General features: G+C 42.2%; 1 protein-coding gene across 2 annotated transcripts in view; it reads left to right on the forward strand.

Annotated features, from left to right (window-relative positions):
• Positions 1-27,401, forward strand: part of DAPK2 (death associated protein kinase 2) — an 89,890-nt gene that overhangs the window by 6,714 nt on the left and 55,775 nt on the right. For both annotated transcript variants that reach the window (XM_073303561.2, XM_073303560.2), the window contains exon 2: positions 3,098-3,195. In XM_073303561.2, the coding sequence (XP_073159662.2) occupies positions 3,119-3,195 (77 nt within the window). In that variant the 5' untranslated portion in view covers positions 3,098-3,118. The remainder of the gene's footprint in view (positions 1-3,097; positions 3,196-27,401) is intronic.

Below are 27,401 nucleotides of genomic sequence, written 5' to 3' on the forward strand. Positions count from 1 at the left end.
GCTTTCAAAAAGCAGTACGTGGCAGTGGGTGGAATGTTTCCTTGATTTTCTTTCTTAGTTTAAATGGAAACACTATCCTTGGAAAGGAATCCCAGTAACCTGTAGTGTTTGTTTCCTAATTGTAAAAACCTGACAATTCCCTTCTTCTCCCTCCCTCCCCGCAAAAAAAGAGTGAGAATAAATTGGCTAGTCTATGCAGTGGAAAAAGCAAACTAATAGCATGAATTGTGATAAGGAAGTTCGATTTGTACAACTCTTTCAGTGTTATGATTTAAGATAGTGTTGGGAACACAGGGAAATCTTTTAAAGGAACATGAGTTTCAATTTGGCAGAATCCCTTTCAATGGTTTTTCAGTATTTCAAAGCTATTAACACAGTGTCTAAAGAATTACAAATCTACTAATTTATCTAAATAGCCATGTCTTGTTGCAGCATTTAGATCGAACATAATTTTAAAGGATCAAAATAGGTTTTGATGTGCTTATGCTTCTAGTTCTCCAGTGTGCAAAAGTATTATAGAGTGAAAGACATTCTTTAAAAAGGTCATAAGAGTTGTACAGAAATACAGAAACTGGGAGTTCCTAATGTATTGCTTGCAAGCATTGGGGCTAATCCACATGGGCAAATGAGAATTGAATTGAGAGGTGTGGTAATCACAGCTGGGCCTGAAATACACCTGAGGGGTATTTCTCAGGTGTGCACTAGAATTTCTGTTAGATAAGTTTGGGGTAGTTACATTTTTACTGTAACATTATAAATATTTGTAAGGGATGTACAAACATACTTAAAAATATTGAACTGCATAGTAGCTGTAGCATGGGTCCATGACATGAGTATAACCGTGGGGTCCTGTTTACACAGGAAAGACCAAACCATATTGTAAGCTGCTCAGCATGCTCCCATTTTAAAACTTATCAGTCTTTACTGTGGGGATGTGCACTGAGGCAGTGATTCTCAACCCTTCCAGACTACTGTAACCCTTTCAGGAGACTGATTTGTCTTGCATACCCCAAGTTTCCCCTCACTTAAAAACTACTTGCTTCCAAAATCAGACATAAAAATACAAAAGTGTCACAGCACACTAGTACTGAAAAATTGCTTACTTTCTCTTTTACTGTACAATTATAAAATAAATTGCGACCCCCCCCCCGGTTGACAAACATTAATATAGTATATAGCGCAGTATAAACAAGTCATTGTATGAAATTTTAGTTTGTACTGACTTCTAGTACTTTTCGTGTAGCCTGTTTTAAAACTAGGCAAATATCTAGATGAGTTGGTGTATCCCTTGGAAGGCCTCTGCTTGCCCCCTGGGGTAAGTGAACCCTTGGTTGAGAATCACTGCCCTAAGGAACAGGGTCCATGATCTTGTACTTAGGTAGCAGTCTCTGAACTAAGTGGACAGGAATGAAAAGCAACATTGTTCATAAAAGAGATCTAGTAGAGGGGTCAGCTTTTGGGGGGGTATTTTTTAAAAATGGAATCCATAGGGCATTCTGACCAGTTTCTAACAATTCCAATGTCACACTTTGGATCTTGGACCAGATAGCAAGTGTGAAAAATTGGGACAGGATGTGTGTGTGAGGGGGGTAATAGGTGCCTATATAAGACAAAGCCCCGAATATCGGGACTGTTTCTATAAAATCAGGATATCTGATCCGCCTGTTTGGACCTAAATTTTTTCCCCTACTGAGAGTCACTCACATTAGCATTATCCTTTTAATTTTATTATGAAAACTCCTTGGGATAAAACACCTGCTACACAGGAATTTGAATGAATATGAACACTTAAAAAAAAAGGTTTTCAGATAGGCTTTTTAGTTCCTTCTCACACAGCAGCTGCCTCAAAAATGTTGTAATGTAAAATTAAAGCCTAGGAGCTCTGCATTGGAGAATGCTGTTCTGTATAGGTTCTTACACTGTCCTCATGCCTGTAGCGTCTGATCTCCTTCCAATAGTGTCTTAAATTATGTGAATAAAATCTGTCACTTGTGGTTTGTGCTTTGTGTCATCCTCTGCCCCAAAAATTTGGGAGCCTAAAATGTAGTTCCTGTCCACCAGAGCATCCCCCGAATTTGAACCCAATACCTCTAGCACAGAAAGTAAGGACTATTACTCCTAGGCCACCCAGCCACTTACTTCTCTTGCTTACCACCCTGTCAAGGCCCTGTGATTTATATTGCCATAACTTTCCTTTGTGCAAGACACCCTTCAAAATCCATCACTGCTCCTAAAATAGTCAGAGGCAGTCACTACATAGAAATGTGATACGCTCCTGATTCTGAAACCCCCAGTGTTGGGCCCTGCTTCTGCAGCTCTCTCAGACACTGTTACCCAGGAAGGGAGCAAGCCTGGGAAATGAACCTGATTGTATCTCATGGCTGTGCAGTGCAATAGGTACACAAGTGCTGAGCTGCCCCTTGCTGCTTTTTCCCCTTGTTTGAAGTGACTCATGTTTGAGAGGTGCCTGGAGACCAAATCCCTCGGTTGATCTGCACAGCAGTAGTGCAAGCTTGCCCATGCTGCCCCACCAATGTGCTTCAACACTGACCAGCTCAATCAGGAAGAAGGAATTTCAGTTTCCTCGCCCATTCTATCCTGAGCCTCTCTGCTGAGACTGCCCATGTGGAGGCCAATTGTGCTGATTCTGACGGTGGTTTTTTTCCGTGAGATGGTCACTTAGGGTCCCTGATCTAGCAAAGCAGTTAAGCGTGTGCTTAACTTTATGCATGTGACTTGTCCCATTTAAGTCAATAGGTCTATATCTATGCTTTAAGTTAAGCATGTGCTTAAGCACTTTGTTGGGTGAGGACCCAGGAGCTTGATTCTGCATGGTGCTGTACACTACTGGAAGCCAATAGGAGTGGAGGGTACTCAGCACCACCCAGGATCAGGTCCTGGCAGCTGTGCTCACACCACCACATTTATTTCACACAGTCCACAGAACAGCCATCAGCTGGTGGTAACTTTGAACGTAATGAGCTGGAATAGAGTCACAGTGAAGTGTGTTTTTAATGATTCTTTGTTTATTGTGGTTGAGCTTGTGCTACTCTTGAACTGCACAATTAATTTACCATCTTTGTATTTTATATTCCAGTCACATTATCTAGGTGCATCAATGAGGAGTCCAGGGATGGCTGTGTTCAAACAACAGAAGGTGGAAGACGTTTATGAAATTGGGGAAGAGCTAGGAAGGTAAGTGCATATAGATGGCACCAACACACTTCAGAGGGTGACAGATGCCGTGATATTTGCAGTATCTTGTAAGAATGAATGAACTATTGAATTGGTGTTCTTCTTGATAACATAAGAACTGCCATACTGGATCAGATCAATTGTCCATCTAGCCCAGTATCCTGTCTCTGACAGTGGCCAGTGTCAGATGCGTCAGAGGGAATGAACAGAACTGGGAATTTGAGTGATCCATCCCTTGTTTTCTAGTCCCTGTCTCTGGCAGTTAGAGGTTTAGGGACACTCAGAGAATGGGGTTGCATCCCTTATCATCTTGGCTAATAGCCATTGTTGGACTTATCCTCCATGAACTTACTCTTTCTTTTTGAACCCAGTTATACTTTTGGCCTTCACAACATCCCATGGCAAGGAGTTCCACAGGTTGACTGTGTGTTGTGTGAAGAAGTACTTCCTTATGTTTGTTTTAAACCTGCTGCGTAATAATTTAATCAATTGACCCCTAGTTCTAGTGCTATGTGAAGGGATAAATAATGCTTCCTTATTCACTTTCTCCACACCAGTCAAGATTTTATAGACCTCTATCAGATCTTCCTGAGTGTTCTTTTTCCAAACTGAACAGTGCCAGATTTTTTAATCTCTCTTCATACAGAAGCTGTTCTGTATCTCTAATAACTTTTGTTGCCCTTCTCTGCACCTTTTCCAATTCTAATATATCTTTTTGGAGATGGGGTGACCAGAACTGCATGCAATATTTCAGGTGTGTGCATACCATGGATTTATATAGTGGCATTATGATATTTTCTGTTTTATTATCTATCCCTTTCCTAATGGTTCCTAACATAGTTAGCTACACATTGAGCTGATGTTTTCAGAGAACTATCCATAGTGACTCTAAAATCTATTTCTTGAATGATAACAGCTAATTTAGACCTCATCATATTGTATGTATAGTTGGGATTATTTTTTTACAATTTGTGGTACATTTCACTTATCAACATGGAATTTTTCCTCCCATTTTCTTGCCCAGTCACCCAATTTAGTAAGATTCCTTTGTAACTCTTTGCAGTCAACGTGGGCCTTAACTGTCTTGAGTAATTTTGTATTGTCTGCCAATGTTGCTACCTCTTTGTTCACCCACTTTTCTGGATCATTTATGAATAAATTGAACCAGGGTGGATTTGATTTAAATCACTAGTTTGGAAGACTCGATTTAATCATGGATTTCTACATTAAAAGTGCATTCTTGTTGGTTGTTATAACCTTAATACATATTCTTCACAACTTGGAGATAGATGTAGGTTGAATTTTTAGAAGGTACACACTATACATTTTTAAGTGACTTATTTTGAAAACTTTTCAGATTAGTTTTACAGCTATATCAGAAAATGAATGATTGTTTGGTTATTTCATTTACCAAAGGTAATTGAAGTAGATATTTATGAAGTCATTGGGAGGTGAACTATCTCCAATTCAACAGGTTAATCGTTAACATTGGGAGGATTTTCTTGCCATGCTGTATTAGGAGGAGAACATCACCAGACAGACATTTAAATTGTTTTATTTAACTAAAACAACAATATTATGTATTCTGGATTTTTTTTCTTCAACAGCAAACATATAATATTTTAACAAAACAAGCATATGAATTTTTTAATTTAGTTAAACATTCAAGTTTTTTAAAATCAGGTTTGTTTTTGTTAAAATTGTTTTGAACTAAAATAGTTAAATGAAATATTTTAAAAAAATTAAATCGACTATGTGCACCATAGTCAACATGAGAAACTTAAAATATTGACTTCTGCAGCTAACTCAGTCATCTTCTCATTCATTTTCCTGTTTGTTCATAATCTGGAAAAGAAAAACAAGCTTTCCTGCTTTTTCAGATCCCAAATGATTTCTCAGTTTGGAATGACTTAGTCCAAAGGAAGAAAATATTCTTTCTACACCGGCAGAAGAAGCTACTGATGTTAAAAGTGAAATTATCACTTCAAGGGTCTCTGAATCCAAGTGCTTAAATGACTTCCACCAGTTTACTGGTGTGACTTTCTTTAAAACATCATCAGCAAACATATTTATTGAATGGTTCTTATTCCCAAACTGGGTCTCTTTTACAGCCTGCTGCCATTATAGATTTTCCCTTCTAGTGAGAGAATGGTACGGTAGATCTCAAATCAATGAAGGATACACTCAGAAAGACCTCAAGACTTCTGGAATATGCTGCTCAAACAGGTTTCAAAGTAGCAGCCGTGTTAGTCTGTATTCGCAAAAAGAAAAGGAGTACTAGTGGCACCTTAGAGACTAACCAATTTATTTGAGCATAAGCTTCCGTGAGCTACAGCTCATCTCCTCACTGTATTTTCCACTGAATGCATCTGATGAAGTGAGCTGTAGCTCATGGAAGCTTATGCTCAAATAAATTGGTTAGTCTCTAAGGTGCCACTAGTACTCCTTTTCTTCTTGCTGCTCAAACAGTTTCACTTTTGTTTCTACTCCCTGTGGCTCCCTTCTCACATTATCTTCAGACTACTTCTTTGTCCAGATCTATTCCGACCCCAACAATCTTCTATTCATTGAACTTTTTGAAACTTTGCACTTTTAGAGAGAGGTAAGGAATTGACTCTGTGTACATAAATTTGCAAAGGGACAATAGGGTTGAGGTCTGTTATTTCTCACCTCTCTATATATTATTTATTTATTTTAAAACATTTTTGCTGTTAACAAGCATGTTCTCTCTGGAGACACAAATCCATAGTCTGAGAACTGCAAAACTAAACATCTCTGTACAGAAGCCCCTGGAACCCCATGAGATTGGGTCCCTAATCCATGAACTATTTGAACTCATTTACAAAATCTTTCTTAAACATTACATGAATATATTGTCTCATACTGTAGAATTAGAATTTATAATGCCTATTCTATGATGAGATATCTTTGAGCTATAATGTATCTTAATTAAAGCTATCTTTAGATAGGTTTCTTCCTCAAAAAGCATTTTATAAAAAAAAAATCAGATTTTTTTTTAAATCATTGATTTTTGTCCATTCTGAGTTGAACAGCACAGGTCCCAGATAACTGGTGTTATTCCCAATATATTACAACAGAAACCTATTCTTTAGCATAAAATTTATTTTCAGTCTGTAGAAAATTTCTCTGTTCCAATCCTCCATTTGCTTTCTAACATATAAAACAATAAAGTGTTGCAAAAATCAAATTTTAAGCTTTAATAGTTAGCACTTTCATATCACTTGCAGTCTTCAAAGGGCTTTACGGGTATTAACTACCACTGAAGTATTACTACCTTTGAAATCAATGGGACTACTCCCATGCTGATAGTTAAGCATATGCTTAAGTGCTCTGCTGGATTTGGGGACTAAATAAGGCAAGTCTCCTCCACTAAATTTGCACTTTACAGTGCACTGAATGCAGAAGGCCCAGATCCATAAAAAGATCACACCTCCAATAATTTTTTAACATGCAGCTAAGTTATCGCCTGCTGGACATCAGACAGTTGTCTTTGATAAATGGCTGTGCATGTACATACTGTGTTCTTCAAAGGCCCATAACTTAGTCATATTAAAACTCCTCACTAAGGGCTGTTTCCCTGCTGTCACAGATCCACAGGATCAGTGCTATGGCCTCAGCTTTGGAATGGTCTCTAGGAGGAAGCCCTCTGGTGTGCCATGGAACTTACTCTTCCTCCAGGATAAGCCACACGACTTCACTGCCTCCTTAGACTGGACCTCTGGACCTGAAGCACTTCTGCTTCATATTGTGAACTCCAGTCAGTGAGTCCAACAGAGACAGACCCCTGATGGAAACTTGTAGAGTTTTTAGGGATCAGTGCACCCCTCCAAGCATTTGCAGTGACATTGACACAGCATTATCAAAAGAGTAGGGTTTATTAGTCATCTGGAACACAGCACAGGAAGTCCTTAGGCTAGCATAGAAGAATGAAGATTAAAGCATAGTCCGTTCTAGTTAACACGGAGCCGAGCCAAGCCAAGCTGAAGTGAACTCCGTTGTTCAAGCTCCCTCTCTCTGTCTATCTGAGCTTATTTGTCAGACGCCCAGGTGTGCCTGACTGCTTCCCAAGTCCACGTTAACCCCCACCTAACACCTCTCCAGTCCTTTGTTCTCCAGGTGGGGAAATACTGTTCAGTCTCCTTGCTGAGGGGCAGTGAAGTCCATATCCCTTTGGGTCATTGCTTGCTAAGTGTCCGGGCAATTGGATCTGCCATTGTATTCTCAAGAGGCCCACTGATATGGGGATTAAGGGCCAAACAGGTAGGCAACATCCACACCTCTATCTCCTAGCTTGTCCCAAGAGCAAACAGTCCTTTTCTCCCCACTGGGTAACAATGCCGCATAGAGGAGAAACTGAGACACACATAGGGTTCATAAAAATATTACAAAAAATCCCACTTAGTCACACCTGCCAAATCTTTATCTTCACCCCCAGCTATTCCATTGCTCCCATTCTCCTCTCTCAGAAATGCTCAAACATTCTGAAACAGATTAACTTTGGGCAGAGGCTGGGTCTGGGATATTTCAGCTTGGAAGGTGAAAATTTGTGACTGAAATGACATTTGTGTCTGTGTGTTTGTAATGAAAATGCATAGGTAACCTGAATTATAGCCATTAGTATCATCCTTGCTTTAATATCTTCTAGTTCTCTACTCAGTACAGAATTTTTTACTGTATCTTTTATATAGTGTCACTTTATATCCTAGTATTATGTGCTGTAATTGTCAGAACATTGTGGGTAAAAATCGGCATTCCTTTTTGGTGTGTAGCAATCCCTTGACCTTTCACGTAGTGGCACCATGATTATCTGACAACCATATGCAATACTTAGACTTTGGATCCAGAAGCATGGTCGTTTCCTAGTGAGCTACAGGAACTGCTCCATTAGATCAGCCAGAAGAGGGAACTCCTCTATGTGCGCAAGTACTCTCAGCATACCATAAGGAGACTCCATCCTCTGGAGCCAAGAAACGCACACTGCAAAACTATTCTAGCTAACATTTTAGTACATTTTTTACATCTGACTTCCAAGTGTTCCGAATGATCATGATTAGTTACCAGGGGAGGAAATCTTCTCTCTGTACAGATGAGCAATTTGGGTCTACTTACCTAGGATTGCAACAGGGAAAACGTGTTCAATGAAAGACTTTAATGGATAAGCCTAGACTCTGACTCCTTGCTTTTCTGTTACTAATTCAGACTTTGTAAGTAAATAATTTTAACCTGTAAATGCTTATAGCAGGGGAGATCCACAATGGAATTGCTTTTTTATTCTTAACAATTTCAGGATGTATTGTTGGAATTATAATGCATATAATGTCACACTGACTTCCTATGTTGGCTTTATTTTCACTCTTTCGGATCTTGTGAGGGCTTCACAGACTTCTTGTTCCAGCTGTGCATTAAATCTGTAGTTTGAGCTGGTTATCATGCCTTGATCTCTGAGCAGTAATTACAGGGTCTGTGACAAGTGATTACTTGCTTTAGTGTAAGTAAAGTAACATACTAGACATGTTCCAGCAACTTCAAGAGAAGATTTTCTTCCAGTGTTGGCTGATGGAGCTCTTTGCCAATAGCTGCTTTTAATTATTTCGTATTTGCAGCAGCTTTCAATGCTGGCAGAAACAGGTGGATAAAAAGATTCATTTACAGGAGCAGTGACCAGGTAAGTAATTGGCAAACAAAGAGGTTTGTATGAAATGTAATCTCCATGCTTTGGCAGTTGTTCAACTTCTAACTGTATCTCCTTGACTCTATTATTTATTACTTCAGAACAAAAATCTTCATTAACCTAGGATTAAGATTGTTCCAGTTCAGATTCAACCAGCACATTCAGTAAAAATCCAGGATGTCGCAAGTAAAGCAAACACATTCATTTATTTATATACACATCCATTTTAAAAAGGGAGCATTTGTCCTTTGCTCTAGGCGCTTCTCGACAAGCCATAAATATGTACTAGTGATATGGACCCCTCCCTACAGTCATCAATCAGCGCATCCACAGCAACTGGCTATAACCCCGCAGTTGAGGATGTTCACAGCCACAGCAACTTCACCAAGCATAACTTTCTGCCCAAAGACAGGTTTCAGAGTAGCAGCTGTGTTAGTCTGTATTCGCAAAAAGAAAAGGAGTACCAATTTATTTGAGCGTAAGCTTTCGTGAGCTACAGCTCACTTCTTCAGATGCATTCAGATAAAGTGAGCTGTAGCTCACGAAAGCTCATGCTCAAATAAATTGGTTAGTCTCTAAGGTGCCACAAGTACTCCTTTTCTTTCTGCCCAAATACGCTTGCTGATTCCACAGCGAAATCCCTTTCAGCTCTAACGTGGAACCATTCACAACGTACAAATCACAACAGCCTGCAGATGGAACTCGTCATGTGCGGTGCTGTAGCAGTAAAGGCTCTGAGCTTCCCGCACTCCCAGTTCCATAGTGTGTCCCAGTCTCCCCAGCTCCGGTGCACAGAACCTCTCCTTCCCTTTTCCTTGGCCTCTTGTGCATCCGTGTGAAAGCTGTCACGCCCGCTTCACCCGTGCTGCCCAACCTGTCTCCCTCGGGCAAAGTGCAGAACACATCTGGTCCATCAGGCAGCACCGGAAAATTGAAGGAGCTGGTGGTACTTGATAGCGAAGCTAGAATAGATTATGCCAGGGGAATAATTTATTTTGATATAAATACTTTCAAAGAGGCTGCCTTCAATATGTTATCAGAGTGTGCGTGTGAAGACTGGAGTTTATGGTGATTATGGCTCTTTAGCTCAAAGGGACCCTAGAAAACTGAGAGTCTCAGGACCAAATTTTAGGAAGGGCTGGTCTTTAAATGTTTCCTCTTTCAAAAAGAAAATGTGGGGTTTTGTCAGGGGCAGAGAGGAAGAATGTGTAGAACATTCAGTTGTTCTAGGAAGAGTTAGTGTGTATAAAATGGAAACTAAATTGAGTCATGCTCTAAGTGTAAATCTTAATTCATCTTCAACTCTAGGGTCACTATCACTACCAATACCTCCGTAACTTGGAAAAAGCAAAATGACAGGTGCTGCTTAATGAGGGTGCATTGCACTTTAATTCTAGAACTCTGGATCAAGTGAGATGTTTTGGGACTTCAGTTCTAAGCTTTGAAGCTTTCAGTATATGATTATCTGAACTTGTCTGTTTGCCAGCAAAAGCAACTTTGAGTTAAGTCTGCAAAGTCATATTTTTAAAATATATATATAAAAAATCTGTGTGTGTATCTATAATACAGACACACAGAGATTTAGCCTTGTGCCACCTACAAGGTATAAATGTAGTACATTTGCTTATTCTAGAGAATGTGACTTTTACTGGTTACTCAGGTATCTATTTTTACCCATGCAGAACATACTGCAGAGTTGAGAGTCAGCATTTTGAGTCCTCAGTTCCGAGACTCAGTTGGTTCTTGCAGTCAGATGCAAAGCAAAGCCTGCATTTCTATTTTGAGCTCTGAAGATGAAGCTAGAAATAGGAGTTAATTGAGATGCTCTGTGTCCTTTCAATCCTGGAGGAGGGATCCCTGCCTCCACACTGAGGAATCAGAGTTTCATCACCGGGATTCATTTCAGGTATCCTTGCAGTTATGTATTTGAAAGGATTGCAGCTCTTTGGAGCCAGTTACTACATTCTGGAGTAGCTACATTCTGGCTATGAGACACTGACAGGCGGGGCTGCAGTTTGGTCAGAGGAAAGCAGTGTCCAAGATATAGAAATATAGCTTTTAATCATCCCTCCCAATCAGCTAACACTCAGCCCTACTCTGACTTGGTATCACGTGACTGATAAGCTCAGCTGTAAGACAAGAACAACTGCAAACTTTATAACCGCTGTGGCTATGCACAGTCACCTATCTGAGATTACAGTACTGAACCCCTCAAATGCAGCAGTAATCTTTCAAAATGTGACATGAAGGTTCAAAACTCCTGGCACCCATTCTCCACCATAAACATGGGGCTGACAACAACATTAGACATGGAAACAGGATATGTATCCACTGCAACATTATCAGACACTGAAGCGTGATTTAAACTGATGCAGCTGACAATGTAGTCTCTTTCCTGCACACACGAGTGATAGAGTAGAACATTGCATATTCATGCACACTGTCCATGCATTGCTGTTTTACAAATCTAGTCTAAGTAAATTTTGTATATTTACTTTGCATGCTTTACGGACTGCATTATGCTGTCATGAGGAAGAGGGGAAGGCTCCTGTGCTAGATTTGGACACAGGTCTGACTCCATGTATCAGTGATCCTGTCTGTAATCCTTAGGAGGTGCCGACATGGGAAACAGAGTTAAAACTTTGCAGTAGCTGCATCATGAATCCCTCCCCCTCATAGTATATAAAAAGCAGTTTAGAGAAATTAAGATAGGAGAGAAATGAACTGGCTATCCAAACATAACTTCAGCCAAGGCATACTGCTGCCTACCCCTAGTCTGAAAAGAGCCACAGCTTCATCCCCAAATGGGTGGCCAGAAGATGCCTGGTTGTTAGTTCTCCACCCTTTTTTTTTTTTTTTTTTTAACACTTCTGAGACAAATACATGGGGTGGCAGGTGGATTGCTGGACACTGTCATCTGTCTAGTTTGGAGGACAGCAGCAAGAAACTGCCAAGAACACAGCTGAGCATCAACTTAAACATTGTTCACACAAGGTGAGAGTACATGAAGAGCAAGCAATGGGACCAACTCCTGCTAGATGTACAAAGCCTCTTTCTCCTGCTCCTTGTGACCCTTTTCCATTTAATGGCAGTGGACACTTCAGGGTTTGGGCTTTTGGTTAAAGTCAGAGAGACTGGATTCATGTTAGGCTTTTATTTCCATGGCGTAGGTGGGCTTGGTCAGACATGCTATTACAGCTGAGGGGTTGGGAGCCATCTCTTCCGTCACAATTGATCAGCCTGAGAAGATCATGACCCTTGAATGTGAAAGCTTACCCAAATATATGGTGAGAAACACAGACGCACAGTATTTCTTATTACAACCCAGCATTGTTCTGCCCTGGGGTCAGAGATTCAGCCTGGAGATACATTCCTGCTTAGGGGATGGCTGCTCTTGACTGAGTGCGTTTGACTACAGCTATAACTGTATTTTTGATGGACTAAACATTGGCACTTGTCACACTTTCCTTTCCATCTTCAAAAGGGCAAAACAAATCTTTTGCAGAGGTTGATGCTTGGGTCTGATGTTTACCTCAAACACTCAGGTTTGCTTAGCTGGTTTGCGGCTCCCAAGAGCTCCTCTGGCCAGGATGTGGAAAGAGGGGACATGGCACTTTCTTGCTATCCTGCAGTACTGTAGTCCTGCCAGAAGTCTTTGTGATGAGCAGATTTGAAGTGGGTCTTGTGCCACTGTTGTTACTACTGAGGGCAAGAAAAAAGGCTAGACTTTTATATGGATAATAAAAATACCCTCTGTTCTACTAGCTAGGGCAGAATTGTATGAGAGCTAATCAACACTCCTACTTCAGGGCATAAGCTAACTTTTGCCTGTCCCAGGGTTAGGAACAGAGGTTCCCCATCTTGCTCCTAACCCAAAGGTATCCAACTGCGTAATTGTCCATTATGGGACTTTTACACATTCCTCTAAAGCATCTGGGGCTGGCCTTTTTTGTAGACAGGAAACCAGACTAGAGGAGCCAGTTCCCATATACCTATGTGACGGCAGGGATGTTTCCTAGAGAATGGAAATTCCAAAGGCTATTTTCCACAGAATGTTTTTTAGCGTTAACCCCCTAAAGCCCATTCAGGGGTATATAAAAGGTTCTTTGACTTCTTAATGTCACTGTTATTCACGTAATGGCAAATTGTGTGGCCCTTTTGGTTGTTCAGTTTGTGACAGTCCACTACAGGCTGTCTGTAAGCATTTCCTGTCCATTTTTTTGTTTCCTACTGTAAGTGTTGAACAGATGTGCTTGCAGTGCAGTGGCCGATCATTCTAACCACACAGAGCCCACATAAATGAGACAGGGCTTGACAGATACTTCTGTCTGAAGCAGTGTGGGCCAAGTTGTCCTCCTTAAATTATATTGTTAACACTGTGCAGTATCAAAGGTGCATAAAAGCTGGTATTAATAGCATTGACAGCGCAGCCTTCTAGAGTGGTTTGCAGTATTTATTCATTGATTTTTAAGGCTAGAAGGGACTATTATGATCACCTAGTCTGAGCTCCTGCATAGCACAGGCCACAGAATTTCATCCAGTAATCCCTGCATTAAACTCCTATATTGTGGTTGAGCTAGAGCACATTTTTAAAGAAAAAGAGGTCCCATTTTGATTTAAAGGCTTCCAGCGATGGAGAATCCACCACATCTCTTGGTAAAATCATTCCAGTAATTACCCTACAGTCAATACACACACGCCCACACACATTTAGATAGATAGATAGATACACACAGACATACACATGTATTGTTTTGTATTCAGGTAATCCACAAATCTTAATAATAATTCATTGCTAGTAATTTAACAATCTGTATTACGTATAGAGTTAACTTATATACCGAGCATCTTAACTCAGTCAATCTATCAAACTAAACTAAAACCAACAGCATCCTCCCACTGTCGGCTCCCACACCCTGAAGATTCTGTTCATCCCCCTAAAGCCACAGTAACACCACAACACACATTCTCTCTCTTTCTCACACACCCACCCCCTCCCCACCTTAGTAATAGACATAAAACATTGGGTTATTAAATGTGCCAGGCCTGCAGTCTCATTGTCTTCAAAGCAAAAATAACAGCTAAAAGAAGTTTGCATGCAGGCAAAAGGAGTAGCTGTATTAAGTGTTTTGTATTTTAATTTTAAAGACCACAGCTCCTCTGATTAATGGATTTATGGTGACAAGGGCTTTCCAGTATGTATGGCTTTTTACTGTTTAACATCATCATCATCATCATCAATGGAAGGGTGCATCTTTTAGAGTCATTAGACTGTCCCCTAAATATGTCATAGTCTCATCCACAGGCTGATGTTGTCATTTTTGTCCTCCTGACAGTATTGTTCCACCTTGTGTATTACACATATGGAGCTGTCTGGAAGTGTGATGTGGCTCACAGGGAAGCTTTGCGTGAAGTCTTTCCCCTAAGAAAGCAGGTCAAACACAGAGCGCTGCAGGAACGGCAGAGGTAGGAACTTCAGGTGCTGTTCTGCGGTGCCTGGCATGAGTCGGGTCCCTGGGACAGTATCTTCCTCTTCCATCCAGAGGCCCAGGATATCCTTACCATGGGAGGCAATTCTGGGGGAAGAAATCTCTGCAGATCCCCTCTTCTTTTCCCACCTTCTTGTCCGGTCATGATAGTGGGGCAACAACTTCCTCCTCCAAATCTGATAGCTCTCTGAAAGACCCTGTGCTTCCAACAGCCTGTCATTCTTGGCTTGGACCCTCCCGCTTCCTTGGTGATAGCAGCCACTAGGGGCTGTGAAAATGATGTTCGTATAGCCCTAGGCGATATGTGACAGGCAAGTCTATGGCACTGGGGGAGGAATAATGTGCATTCACCCCTGCATGCTCTATCTTGAGCCTGTCGCCCTGTGTGGGTCCGGAGCCGGCCATGAGGCCTCCTCTTTTGGAGAGGGCTGAGCAGCCTTTGGTGCAGGAGGGAGAAGATCCACACATGGAGGGTCCAGGGGTGAAAGTAACTTAGGGACTTACCAGTACGCAGGGCCGGGGTCCTAAAAGGGGGCTGGGGGGGGAAACTTGGGCAGAAGGGGTGGGACCTTTAAATCTCCGGGCCCTTTAAATTGCCGCCTCTACCCTGGGGCCTGGGTAGCGATTTAAAGGGCCCGGGACTATGGTGACCAGATGTCCTGTTTTTATAGGGACAATTCCGTTTTGGGGGATTTTTTCTTATATAGACACCTATTTAACCCCCCCTCCCCCACCCCATCCCATTTTTTCGCAGTTGCTATCTGATCACCCTGTCTGGGACTCCGGCTGCAGTAGCAGTGTCCGGGAGCCCTTTTAAATTGCCTCCTGGGGAAGCTGCCCCCTGCCGGTACGGTCAGCTGTGTACCAGCTCTTGCTGGTATGCCATACTGGACTGTAACAGCTTACTTTCACCTCTGGGAAGGTCCCCTCTATGCACAGATCTAGGGGGCAGGAGCTGAGCTGATGTCAGAAGGGGACCAAAACCAGAAGTTGCTCAGTATGTGTGAAAAGCAAGGAACGCTTCTGCCAACTTAAATACTCAGGCGTGTCTGAAATCCTCTTGGCCATAGGAATGAGCAGGAAACACCTGGCTGTTTGATATGGCTTCTTATACTGCACCCTGGCCTACAAAGGGGCAGACAGGTGTGCCTTCACGGTACAGGTTACCTTTTGGTGTCTGGAGAAGCACATACAGCCTTCTGAAGGTACGGAAATCGGTGTGGTGACACAGCCATCTTGTTCCTCGGTACTACATACTGCCCAGAGAGGCCAGGAATGGGTTAGTTGGAGCAATGCTCACTTGTCACAAAAGCTGTGCTGAATCCAAGTTGGTCTTTCCTGCATTATCATCAGTCAGTGCTGTGCTTAGACTGTAGACCTTAGAGGGATCAAGTTTGGCTGCACATGCATGCCATTTCTGTGCATTTCTTAGAGGGTTTCAAACTGGGTTGGAGAAGAGAGACTTTGGCTGAAATCCTCACTTCCTGCATATTTGCTAGGATCCTCTTTTTATTCATTTTTCTTGTGTTTTAATTTTTGGAGCGAAGTTATTTCAGATATCACTAACTGCATGTTGCAGCTAGTTCATTTCTTACTCAATCATTTGTCTGTCCTGGTATTTCTGTTCAGAGCTTGGGGAATGGACCATTATGTATCTTCAAGACCTATTATTTTCAGTGGGGCTCTGTGTAGTGGAAGGGGCAGTATATGCTACCTTGTCCTTCGCAGATTAAAGCGTATGCCCGCTTCTGGGCAGTCCTGAATGGGGCGGGAAATGAGACAAAAGATAGATTCCAACATCCAGTTCTCCAAATGTCTGAACAACAAAGGAGTTTAATACAATACAGGGCTACAAAAAATCAGTCATGATTTGCTAATGAATTGGGCTGTTCACTCCCTATAATAAAGCTCCCAATATAATGTACTGTACTCAGTGTACAGTATCTCTGCTTTAAAAATTACAACCACTGTATGTTGCCTTGTTATCTTGCATTTTATTCTCTGCAGATTTAAGGCAGGACTGCTTGGCGTCTCAGTTCCCCATCTGTAAAATGAGGATATTAATATTTCCTCTCCCCACTCTTTGCATGTCTTGTCTATTGAGATTATAAGCTCTTCAAGGCCAGGACTGTCTCTTACTCTGCTGATATACACACCTAGCTCCATGGGATCCTCATCTTTAGGCACTATCATAATAAAATGATTAATAATAAGGAAAAGAATAAGACTCAAGTGAATGTCCGTATTTTTAATGCTGTGGAAATCTGCTTTCCTGTCAGTCGGAAGAAAAAGGAAACCCTTTATCAGCCTCCTGCTACTCTGATGAGCTAAGTAAAAGGTCATTCTGGGTGAACTAACGGTGGCTATTTCTCCTGCTTCACAAGAGAAACCTACTTGGCTTTATTTGAAAAGGCCTGAGACCGAAGGCTTGATCTTGTTCTTGGGCAGTCGCCTATTGTTAAATATCCTGAAAAACTGGCTATGTCACCATGCTCAGTAGCCGACTTTACAAGGTCCAATCAGTGCATGAGCTAGATTTTGTTCTTGTGGTGTCCAGCTGGGAACTGTCATTTCATTACTTTATCAAGGCTGCTTCTGAATCTCTCTCTTTTTTCTTTTTTTTTTATACTTGTCTCTGAACTGTAAGATTTTTGATGGGAGATAAAATGTTCTTGTGGGTTTTTTAAATGTGTGAGAACTAGATGACACTGATCTTTCACGGAAGAATAAAACAGGAAGTATGCTCTGCAAATATACCCATAATTACTGTAGGTATTTATTTTGGCCAATATTGTTTCCTTCCATACTCTATGGTAGGATCAACAGGATTGATTTGTATGCTGAAGACTGAAATGCTAGTTGCTCTGAAAGGCCCAATCCCTCAGGCTGCTGAGTGCCTCCTGCGAAGTGCTGATCACTCTCAATTCCCATTGACTTCAGTGGGCTTTGTCTTGCAAGGTGCTGAGTTTTCAACTCCCACTGCCTTAGTGCCCTTTTCAGTGAAATTCACTATTGATTAAATAGACTTAAAAGGATATCAAACTCAGTGTTTTACTACCAGCAATAAGACCTTGAAGCCTGGCATACAATCAGTGTTTTAGTAACATGGCTCGCAAATATTTACTTACTGTAGTGAAACCGAAAAGCAGAGATAACTGGGGTATTCTACACATGGGAGGAGCTCGCCAACCCATGATAAGAAAAGATGTCCTAGTTTAAACATGTGTTATGCACAGCTACTCCCCAGCGATGTGATTACTTGCTGAGAGAAATTTCCTGTAATGTACATTCTGGTTATAGGTTTCAGAGTAACAGCTGTGTTAGTCTGTATTTGCAAAAAGAAAAGGAGGACTTGTGGCACCTTAGAGACTAACCAATTTATTTGAGCATAAGCTTTCGTGAGCTACAGCTCACTTCATCGGATGCATACTGTGGAAGATACAGAAGACTTTTTATACACACAAACCATGAAAAAATGGGTGATTATCACTACAAAAGGTTTTCTCTCCCCCCACCCCACTCTCCTGCTGGTAATAGCTTATGTAAAGTGATCACTCTCCTTACAATGTATATGATAATCAAGGTGGGCCATTTCCAGCACAAATCCAGGTTTTCTCTCCCCCCCACCACAAACCCACTCTCCTGTTGGTAATAGCTTATCTAAAGTGATCACTCTCCTTACAATGTGTATGATAATCAAAGTGAGCCATTTCCAGCACAAATCCAGGGTTTAACAAGAACATCTGGGGGGGGGGCGGGAACAAGGGGAAATAGGTTACCTTGCATAATGACTTAGCCACTCCCAGTCTCTATTCAAGCCTAAGTTAATTGTATCCAATTTGCAAATGAATTCCAATTCAGCAGTCTCTCGCTGGAGTCTGGATTTGAAGTTTTTCTGTTGTAATATCGCAACTTTCATGTCTGTAATCGCGTGACCAGAGAGATTCTCCAACTGGTTTATGAATGTTATAATTCTTGACATCTGATTTGTGTCCATTTATTCTTTTACGTAGAGACTGTCCAGTTTGACCAATGTACATGGCAGAGGGCCATTGCTGGCACATGATGGCATATATCACATTGGTAGATGTGCAGGTGAACGAGCCTCTGATAGTGTGGCTGATGGTATTAGGCCCTGTGATGGTGTCCCCTGAATAGATATGTGGGCACAGTTGGCAACGGGCTTTGTTGCAAGGATAGGTTCCTGAGTTAATGGTTCTGTTGTGTGGTATGTGGTTGCTGGTGAGTATTTGCTTCAGGTGGGGGGCTGTCTGTAGGCAAGGACTGGCCTGTCTCCCAAGATTTGTGAGAGTGTTGGGTCATCCTTCAGGATAGGTTGTAGATCCTTGATAATGCGTTAGAGGGGGTTTAGTTGGGGGCTGAAGGTGACGGCTAGTGGCGTTCTGTTATTTTCTTTGTTAGGCCTGTCCTGTAGTAGGTGACTTCTGGGAACTCTTCTGGCTCTATCAATCTGTTTCTTCACTTCCGCAGGTGGGTGTTGTAGTTGTAAGAATGCTTGATAGAGATCTTGTAGGTGTTTGTCTCTGTCTGAGGGGTTGGAGCAAATGCGATTGTATCGCAGAGCTTGGCTGTAGACAATGGATCGTGTGGTGTGGTCAGGGTGAAAGCTGGAGGCATGTAGGTAGGAATAGCGGTCAGTAGTTTTCCGGTATAGGGTGGTGTTTATGTGACCATCGTTTATTAGCACTGTAGTGTCCAGGAAGTGGATCTCTTGTGTGGACTGGTCATAGCTTCAGGTCAGGGCTTTTATTTTTTCTAACTGCGAAAATCCTTCGAAGCAATGTTTAATTCTTTGAACACTGCTCTTTTCTGGACAGCCAGCCAAACAAATACTAGGAGAGAGAGAGAGAGTGTGTGTGTGTGTGTACACATACATATATATATGAAAAATGTATCTTTTGTGTGTGTTTGTGTATTAGGGAGTGGCTAAGATAGCAGCCAGCTTCCACTGTAACATCTTATTTTAGCCCACCTATAACTTTGGCCTGGAAAACTGGTTTGGCCTGAAAATAGTCAGATTTACTCTGAAGGCAAAGGAGAATGTTTCTGCAAAGTGTGAAGAGAATTCAGCAAGCTGGTTTTGAGTTACAGGTCAATATTATTTTTAGGGCTGTCAAACAATTTTAAAAAATAATTGCAATTAATTGATTTCCTTTACAACACAAAATACAAAGTACACAATGCTCACTTTGTATTATTTTTATTACAAATATTTGCACTGTAAAAAGATAAAAGAAATAGTATGTTTAAATTCATCTCATACAAATACTGTAGTGCAATCTCTTAATCGTGAAAGTGCATTTTACGAAAATAGAATTTTTTTTACATAACTGCACTCAAAAACAAAACTGTGTAAAACTTTGGAGCCTATTCGTCTACACAGTCCTACTTCTTGTTCAGCCAATTGCTAAGATAAATAAGTTTGTTTACATCTATGGGAGATAATGCTGCTTGCTTCTTATTTACAATGTCACCTGTAAGTGAGAACAGGCGTTTGCATGGCACTATTGTAGCCAGAGTTGCAAGGTATTTACGTGCCAGATATGCTAAACATTCATATGCCCCTTCAGTGCAAATGACACTTACAATTCCTTGAAATCTCATGCAGTGGTTATATTTGAAGAAAATAAGTTTTGTGTGTGTGTGTGAATAGCCTTGGACCCAATTGGACTCCCATTGATATCAGTGGATTATGTATTTTTCATCACCGATGGCTTTACTGGGAACAAAATAGGGTGCTGTGTATGAAAGAGCATGTTTCTTGGTGGGTTGCAGTACTGTAGTTTGGAGGAAACTGAAATGGTCCTTTAACTCACATGGGAGAGACCAGTGTGTTTGGAGCAGTAGAACCAGGTTCTAGTTCAACTCTGTAGGTGTATGTGGTTTAGTATGGGGAAAGTAATAGCCTACCCATGGTTGATGTTAAAACCAGCAGTGTCCCATTATAAGACTGATCTGATGAGGAGTCAAATGGGTGTGCCTGCCTTGTAGCTCCCCCTGATAGTCAAGCATGGCTCAACTGAGGTCTTTCTCAGTTTTCCCTTCACTCAGGTCCCTTTAATGTCAACATAGTTTAGATATTCAAAATGTTTCCTCTTTGGGGTCCAATTTATTAAGTCCTGCACAAAGTTTTTCAGAATAGAACACAGGCCTACAAAGTCTTCATCCCAGGTTTAGCTGGACCCAGCTTCCCCACCCCCCAAACCATGTCTATCATCCCTTTAAGTTAATTTTTTCCCCACCCCACTTCCAAGCTGGGCACAACCCACCTCTCTGAGGGTCTGTCTTTGCTTCTCTCCCAACACCTCTTGCCTGGAGTTTGGCCTTCTCCACTGGCCTTCCCAGCTGGTATCTTCGCCCTGCTGGTGTAAGGCCCTGCAGGAGCCTTCTTACTCCCTGAAGGCATCTGCTTAAACCTGCCTGCAGTGGTGTCCTCCTTTATAAGGTCCAAGTGCCTTCCCTTAAGCCCAGATGGGCATTGTGCCCTGCTCCATCTTAAAGGGGCCAGTCACCGTGCGGACATTTAAGAAGAAAACAGATCCTTGTATTTTCAAAATATCATCTTAACAAAAAGAGAAGTCCTAATTTTATTATTTAGGGTTAGTTCTCATTAACAAACTAGAACATTTTCTTAAAACTTTGATTAAATTAAGAGATTGAAAGACTTTAAAATGGCTCCTTTTCAACATTTTGCTAAGGGCCTTGTTTTGTTCTGCCAGAAAATTTGTGATGTAGGCAGATTTTGACACTTGTTCATGAAAGAGGCAGGAATGGTAATTTTTTAAAGGAAAAAACAAGGTTCCAAAGAATATTTTTATCTCTCTGAGAGGATTTTTTCTAGAATATGTCTTTTTGATTTTAAAAGATAACTGAACACTAGACATATTTTTGTATCCGGTTCAAAGGAAGTAGAAAATGAGATGTCTACTGATCTTTAGTATACTATAGAACTGAAAATAGAGTGCTTATTATTTTGGTTTAATTTCTTCCAAATTAAGCTATGGTGAGAAAAAGTTAAGAGTGAATGCTTTACAATTTTTAAAAAATCATGTTTTTAAAAAGTCCAGTAAAATAAGTACTGCTTAAATCGGCTTAAGTTGTGCCACCCTCACAAGAAAATTTATTCAGCAAAGACCTTAATGCTTCTACAGTTTTTTTCTAGGAACTTGTCAAGATGGTGTTATGGTTGAGAGCACATTTTGTGAACGTAAGGGTAAAAAGCATTTTCGGGATGTTGTAATTATCCCAAAGCCAAGCAATACAAACCCAGGAAATTTAGAGTTGAGGTTACACTTAAAAGAAATTCAGACATATTGAGATAAAAAATTCACAATTAAGCCACCCAAACACCTTTAACTCTGCCCTTAAATCCATTCAGTATTCAGAGTGAGTGCTTAAATTTGGGGAGGTTATGCTGTATTTTTCATGCAAAGCACAGATGTTGACTCCCTGCTTTAAATGCATAATGGAACTCTACCTTAACTATTGAGTTGTAGCATTGGTGGCCTGTGATATACAGGAGGTCAGACTATATGTTGGTCTCTTCTGGCATTAAACTCTATGGATACATCTACACTTCACACTAAACCTGGGTCTGTGGGACTGGGTGTTTCGAAACTGTGCCTGAGTGTCCACACTGTGTTGTAAACCTGAGTTTACAATTGCTGGACCCGGATCTCACAGCCGTGTTGCGTCCATACAGCACTATGTAGACCTTCTGACTTGGGTCTGCAGCTTCACCTGTGTCCACACAGCAGAATGACAGGGCTTGGAGTCAGTCACAGTGGGACGCTGATTCTGACCCACCCCTTGCAGGGTCCTATGATCTGGGACCTAAGTGCTTGCTGACCCGAGTCTGATTTGAGCATAGACGGAAAGGGGGCTTGGTCTCAAACCTGAGTCAGAGCCCAGGCTTAATGTGCAGTGTTGACATACTCTAGTTGTGACCAGCACCTCTCTAATATTTTGCTACTAAATCCAGAAGAATATTACATATGTGTGAAGGGAACGTGCAGGTGTGGATTGAATTTAGTGCTGGAGCATTTCCAACACTTGGATCTTTCACCACCATATGTGTGGTTGTTGTCAGGAGTCTATAACATTCGTTCCTTCTGGATTTTCCTTCATTCATTCTTGTTTCTAACGAACTCAGTATGGGCTGTGGGCTTTTAAAGCATTTTGACACCTTAGAGGGGAAAGAAGTTTAAAATAATCCAAATAGCTAAACTAGTCCCACTGCTTGGAGGTGTTGCTTGGAGTAAAACTGGTCCGTGTTTAGGGAGAGATCAGTAGGCTGTGTACCTGATGCAATTGAAAGCCATCCCCTCCTCTTTCAGATGTATGGGGAACAAGCTACCACGCTACCCATGGACTTTGAAGGAGGTGTTTTTTTGGAATAACTGTTTGCCATATTCTTGCATGGAGGAATCCTCAGTCATAGGATTTCCTACACTGGAAGATACACAGTGTATCTGCCTTTTTAAAGGGGTCCTCGTCAATTCATTAACTAAAGGATGCATTATGGAGCTCTCCACTCTTTGTTCAGGGCTACCTTTCTCTCTTCACCATTGTTTCTCTGCCTGTCAATAATCTGCCACTGGATGATAGGCGGCCTTCAATGAAGCTTCAGTGTTGCTCTGTAATTGGATGCTAAGGAGTTTGTCAATTCTTTCCCACCGCAGAACCTGCTGTTTTCCCAGGAAACGAACTCAATATTGATCTGAATGTCCCATCCTATGTGCTCAGAACAGTGGTAATGAGAGATTTATTCCCCCACTGCCCCCTTAAGATTCCTCCCCTCTGCACTGGAGCAGCAGAGGGAATAAACAGCATAGACGTTGTGCTGTCCTCCTACCTAGGGTGGATTCTCATCAGCTACTTGTAACACAGATTTTAAATGAGACTAGAAAGTTACACTGAAGAATAGAAAAATCCCTGACGAAAAAAGAAATTGGCGGCTTAAAGAAACGTGCTCACTATAGGCCTTGTGGATTTTTCTAAAGACTTGAATTGTTTGCTAGCTTTAAAAAAAAATTTCTCCTCTCCTTTTATTTCTGCCTGAGCCAGCTCTGGCCCATGTGAACCAAGGAGTTGTTGATAGTTGAATGTCTTTTCATAGCACAGCATAAGTTCTCTCTTTCCTGCTCTCGGGTGCATTATATAAGTGATGCAGCCTGTACATGTTAAACAGTTTTTGACCTTTAAACTGAAGGTACAGAAAGGTTATACTAAACCACTACACAAATATTATCTATACACTAGCATGCTCAGCCTAGCAGCACAGAGCAATTACCCCTATCAATCCAACCATTACTTCTAAAAGTGTCAGCTCTGACCTTCCAAAGTTCTCTGGATTCTATTAGTTGTCATTCCAGTTGCTGACATTCTGCCCATCAATTACTGTGATAAGTGAAAAATATTTTAGTATGCATGTTTTATTTTTGTGCTTGAGACTATGTAAAATACTTGTCAGACTATCAGGAAACGGGCAGAATTGCTGGGCTAGAGCATATTACTGGAGCCTGTGATCTACTCCTGCAACTTCAGAAGGGCCAAATCTGCTTGGTCATTACCTGGTTGGGAGACTTCCAAGAAATGCCTGGCTACTAAAGAAAATGCTGCTGGTGATTCAGTAGGTGGCACTGTTCCTTCCGAGTCACTCTTCAGGCAGTGTCCCAGTATGGTGTTGTGTAGCTGAGAGCTGTAAAGCCAATATCCCCACCACTTAATCCATGGCAGTTAATAACCGATAGCATTGCTCAAAAGAGTGGCGATATTAGCCCCAGTGTCCTGATTTAAATTACAAATGGGTAAGGCTACAATTTTGGCATGGACATTTTTAGTAAATTTCACAGCACAGGTGTGGAAAAAAGTGATAAGTCACAGAAAGTTAATCAAACAATGTAATTTTTGCTACATCAACGTACACAACATCTGCATACATAAGAACACAACTAAACAAGTGATACGCACAACTGAACCACATTGCCACCTCAGTGGTAGCATGGCTTCTCTCCAATGGGGTGTGGTCTGGCTTCTCCCCCCAGCCGGTGTGTGACCTGGCACAGGGGCACAGCTCCATTCAGATTTGTGTCAGCAGCTTCCCCATCAAGGGACCAGTGGGTCAAATCTGAGTGGCACTGCAACCTTATGTGCCAGGTTGCCATGCCACTCGGTTGGAAGACCCTCTCAAACGGGGGTCCAGTGTAAACTGCCCCTTTTCTCCCCCCCCCGCCCCGGCTGGCCCTACCTCCCAATTGGCGCACCTGCCAGTGCTACACACCATTCATAATACGTCCATGGCTGCGGGCTCCACTGTGTGTGTACACAGTTAAACAATTATCAGTACAGATTTGTATTGACTTCAGCATATGACATGGACTGCATTTTGGAAAGACAATGAAGGGAATACCTAATCAAATGGGTTTTACAGCCATTTCCAAGATTGCGTGGCGTTTATTCACATTCACGATTTCTGTGACCTCCATGACAAAATCGTATCCCTATAAAGGGGTAATTTACATTCTGCCTATTCAACTTACTTCAGTACTTCTCTTTTAAAGGCTCTGTATGCCACAACAGTAGCTACGTTTCGGTGATGAGCAGAGTGATCCTTTTTTTTTATACAGATTGTGATAGTTTTGCTTAGATTGTAAAGGTCTTTGGAAGAGAGATGTTATAGAAATGGCAGTCAGTATTATCAGACGCCAAGTTTATTGGATGGCACCGAGAATTTCAAATAATTTATATTAAATCTTAATCTAAAGCAAGAAGACTTGAAATGGCATCATAAAATGAATTAATAAAAGTAAAAATATGACTTGTCTGTGAAAATGCCATGCCATACTTTGAACTGACTAGCAACTGACATTTTTGATCTTTATGAACAAAATAAAGTGTCTTTAACAGAATAAAAAGCCAGTCCATTTTTAGAAGAATAATAAGACAATTCAGGGTGCAGTGACACAACCTAATGTCACTGTATCTTGTTTGGCTGGAAGTATTCTGACTGCCTCATGCCTATAAGACACCTCAAGTAAAAAGAGATTAATCACTTATTGCCTACCTAGGTGTTTTTTCCTTCTCTATCTCTATCTCTGTCTGTTGAGAGGGTTATTTCACTGTCTATTAAATACTGTGAGATGTTTAGATGGAAGGTTCAATAGTCAGGGGACGGGGGCTGTTGGATGGGGCGGAGGTTTGGGGAGGGGGCAGTCAGGAGACAGGGAGGGGGGCGGTTTGGATAGGGGGTGGAGTCCTGGGGGGGCAGTTAGGGACGGGGCTCCCAGGAGGGGGCGGTCAGGGGGCAGGGGTGTGGATAGGGGTCAGGGCAATCAAGGGACAGGGAACAGGGGGGGCTTAGATAAGGGGTGGGGTCCTGGGGGGCGGTTAGGGGCAGGGGTCCCGGGAGGGGGCAGTCAGGGGACAAGGAGCAGGGGGAGTTGGACAGGTCGGAGGTTCTGAAGGGGACAGTCGGGGTGGGAAGTGAGAGGGGGCAGATATGGGGTGGGGGCCAGGCTGTTTGTGGAGGCACTGCCTTCCCTACCCAGCTGTGCCCACCATACCATTTTGCAACCCCGATTTGGCCCTCAGGCCAAAAAGTTGCCCACCCCTGATTTACTATAAGGTCTTTGTTCCATAAAATTGCATGGGAGTAAAGTGACACTTTCTCCAACGACTTTTCCACTACTTAGATTTCTTTTCCATTGTCTCAAATACCATGCTATAGATCAGGAGCGGGCAAACTTTTTGGCCCGAGGGCCACATCAGAGTTGCAAAACGGTATGGAAGGCCCCCTGACTACCCCCGTCAGAACCCCCGACCCATCCAACCTTCCCTGCTGCTTGTCCCCTGACTGCCCCCCAGGACTCCACCTGCTATCCAACCTTCTCCTGTTCCCTGTCCCCTGACTGCCCCGCTCCAATCCACACCCCCGCCCCCTCCCGGGACCCCTATCCTTAACTGCTCCCCCAGGACCCCACCCCCTATCCAACCCCCCGGGACCCTCCCATCCAACTTCTCCCCCCCCCCCCGCTCCCAGTCTCCTGACCACCCCCTCCCCGAACCTCCGCCCCATCCAACCGCCCCCTGTCCCCTGACTGCCCCCTGGGACCTCCTGCCCCTTATCCAACCCCCCCGCCCCCTTACTATGCCGCTCAGAGCGACAGGACTGGCTTATTGGAAAGCCTGAGCGGTGTCACTGCAGGGAAGGCAGGACAGTGGGGGAGGGGCCAGGGGACGAGCCTCCCCAGCCGGGAGCTCAGGGACCGGGCAGGATGGTCCCGCGGGCCTTAGTTTGCCCACCTCTGATATAGATTGTTACTATGTACTGCGGTCAGATTAAACTCTCATTGAAGCAATTATTTATTTATTTTATTATTTGTAATACCATAGTTCCTAGGAGCCCTAGTTGTGGACCAGAACCCCATTGTGCTAGGTGTTGTGGAGAAAGACTCTCCGTGCCCCAAAGAGCTTGCAATCTAAGTAGCTTAGCCTGAAATGGACTGCTGGACCTCACTGTATAGTTTGCTGTCTGTGATCACTAGAAGTGAAACATGTTAAAAATACTGTGGCATTCTGTTTTCAGAAAGTGGTAAGTGTGACCACAGAGATCCTCCAGGAAAGTCCTTTTACATATTTAGCTTGTGAACCATGCATGATTTATGTCTGAGCCATGCGTCACAGGAAAACAAAAACTGAAAAAACAGCTAGTATGGGGAATTATCAAAACGTGTGGCTGCCTCTCTGCTGGGAAAAACATGCCACTTAAAATTACCAGCAGAATTGGGCAGGCAACTTTCAGGCAATACAGAGAAAGAGAGAGGACAATTTCTGACCAGCAGTAGAGTAATAAGACAAATTCCATTAAGAAAAATTACTTAACTGTGAGAGGACAGCAGTGTTAGAGTTCCTGTGTTTTTTTAAAAAAAGGCTTTGAACAAAGAGGGCTTACCTTTGAAAGCCAGGCAACTATAGTAATTACTGAGGTATTTAAAACTATGTAA

The sequence above is a fragment of the Lepidochelys kempii genome, chromosome 10, assembly GCF_965140285.1.
Source record: "Lepidochelys kempii isolate rLepKem1 chromosome 10, rLepKem1.hap1, whole genome shotgun sequence".
Classification (NCBI taxonomy): Eukaryota; Metazoa; Chordata; order Testudines; family Cheloniidae; genus Lepidochelys; species Lepidochelys kempii.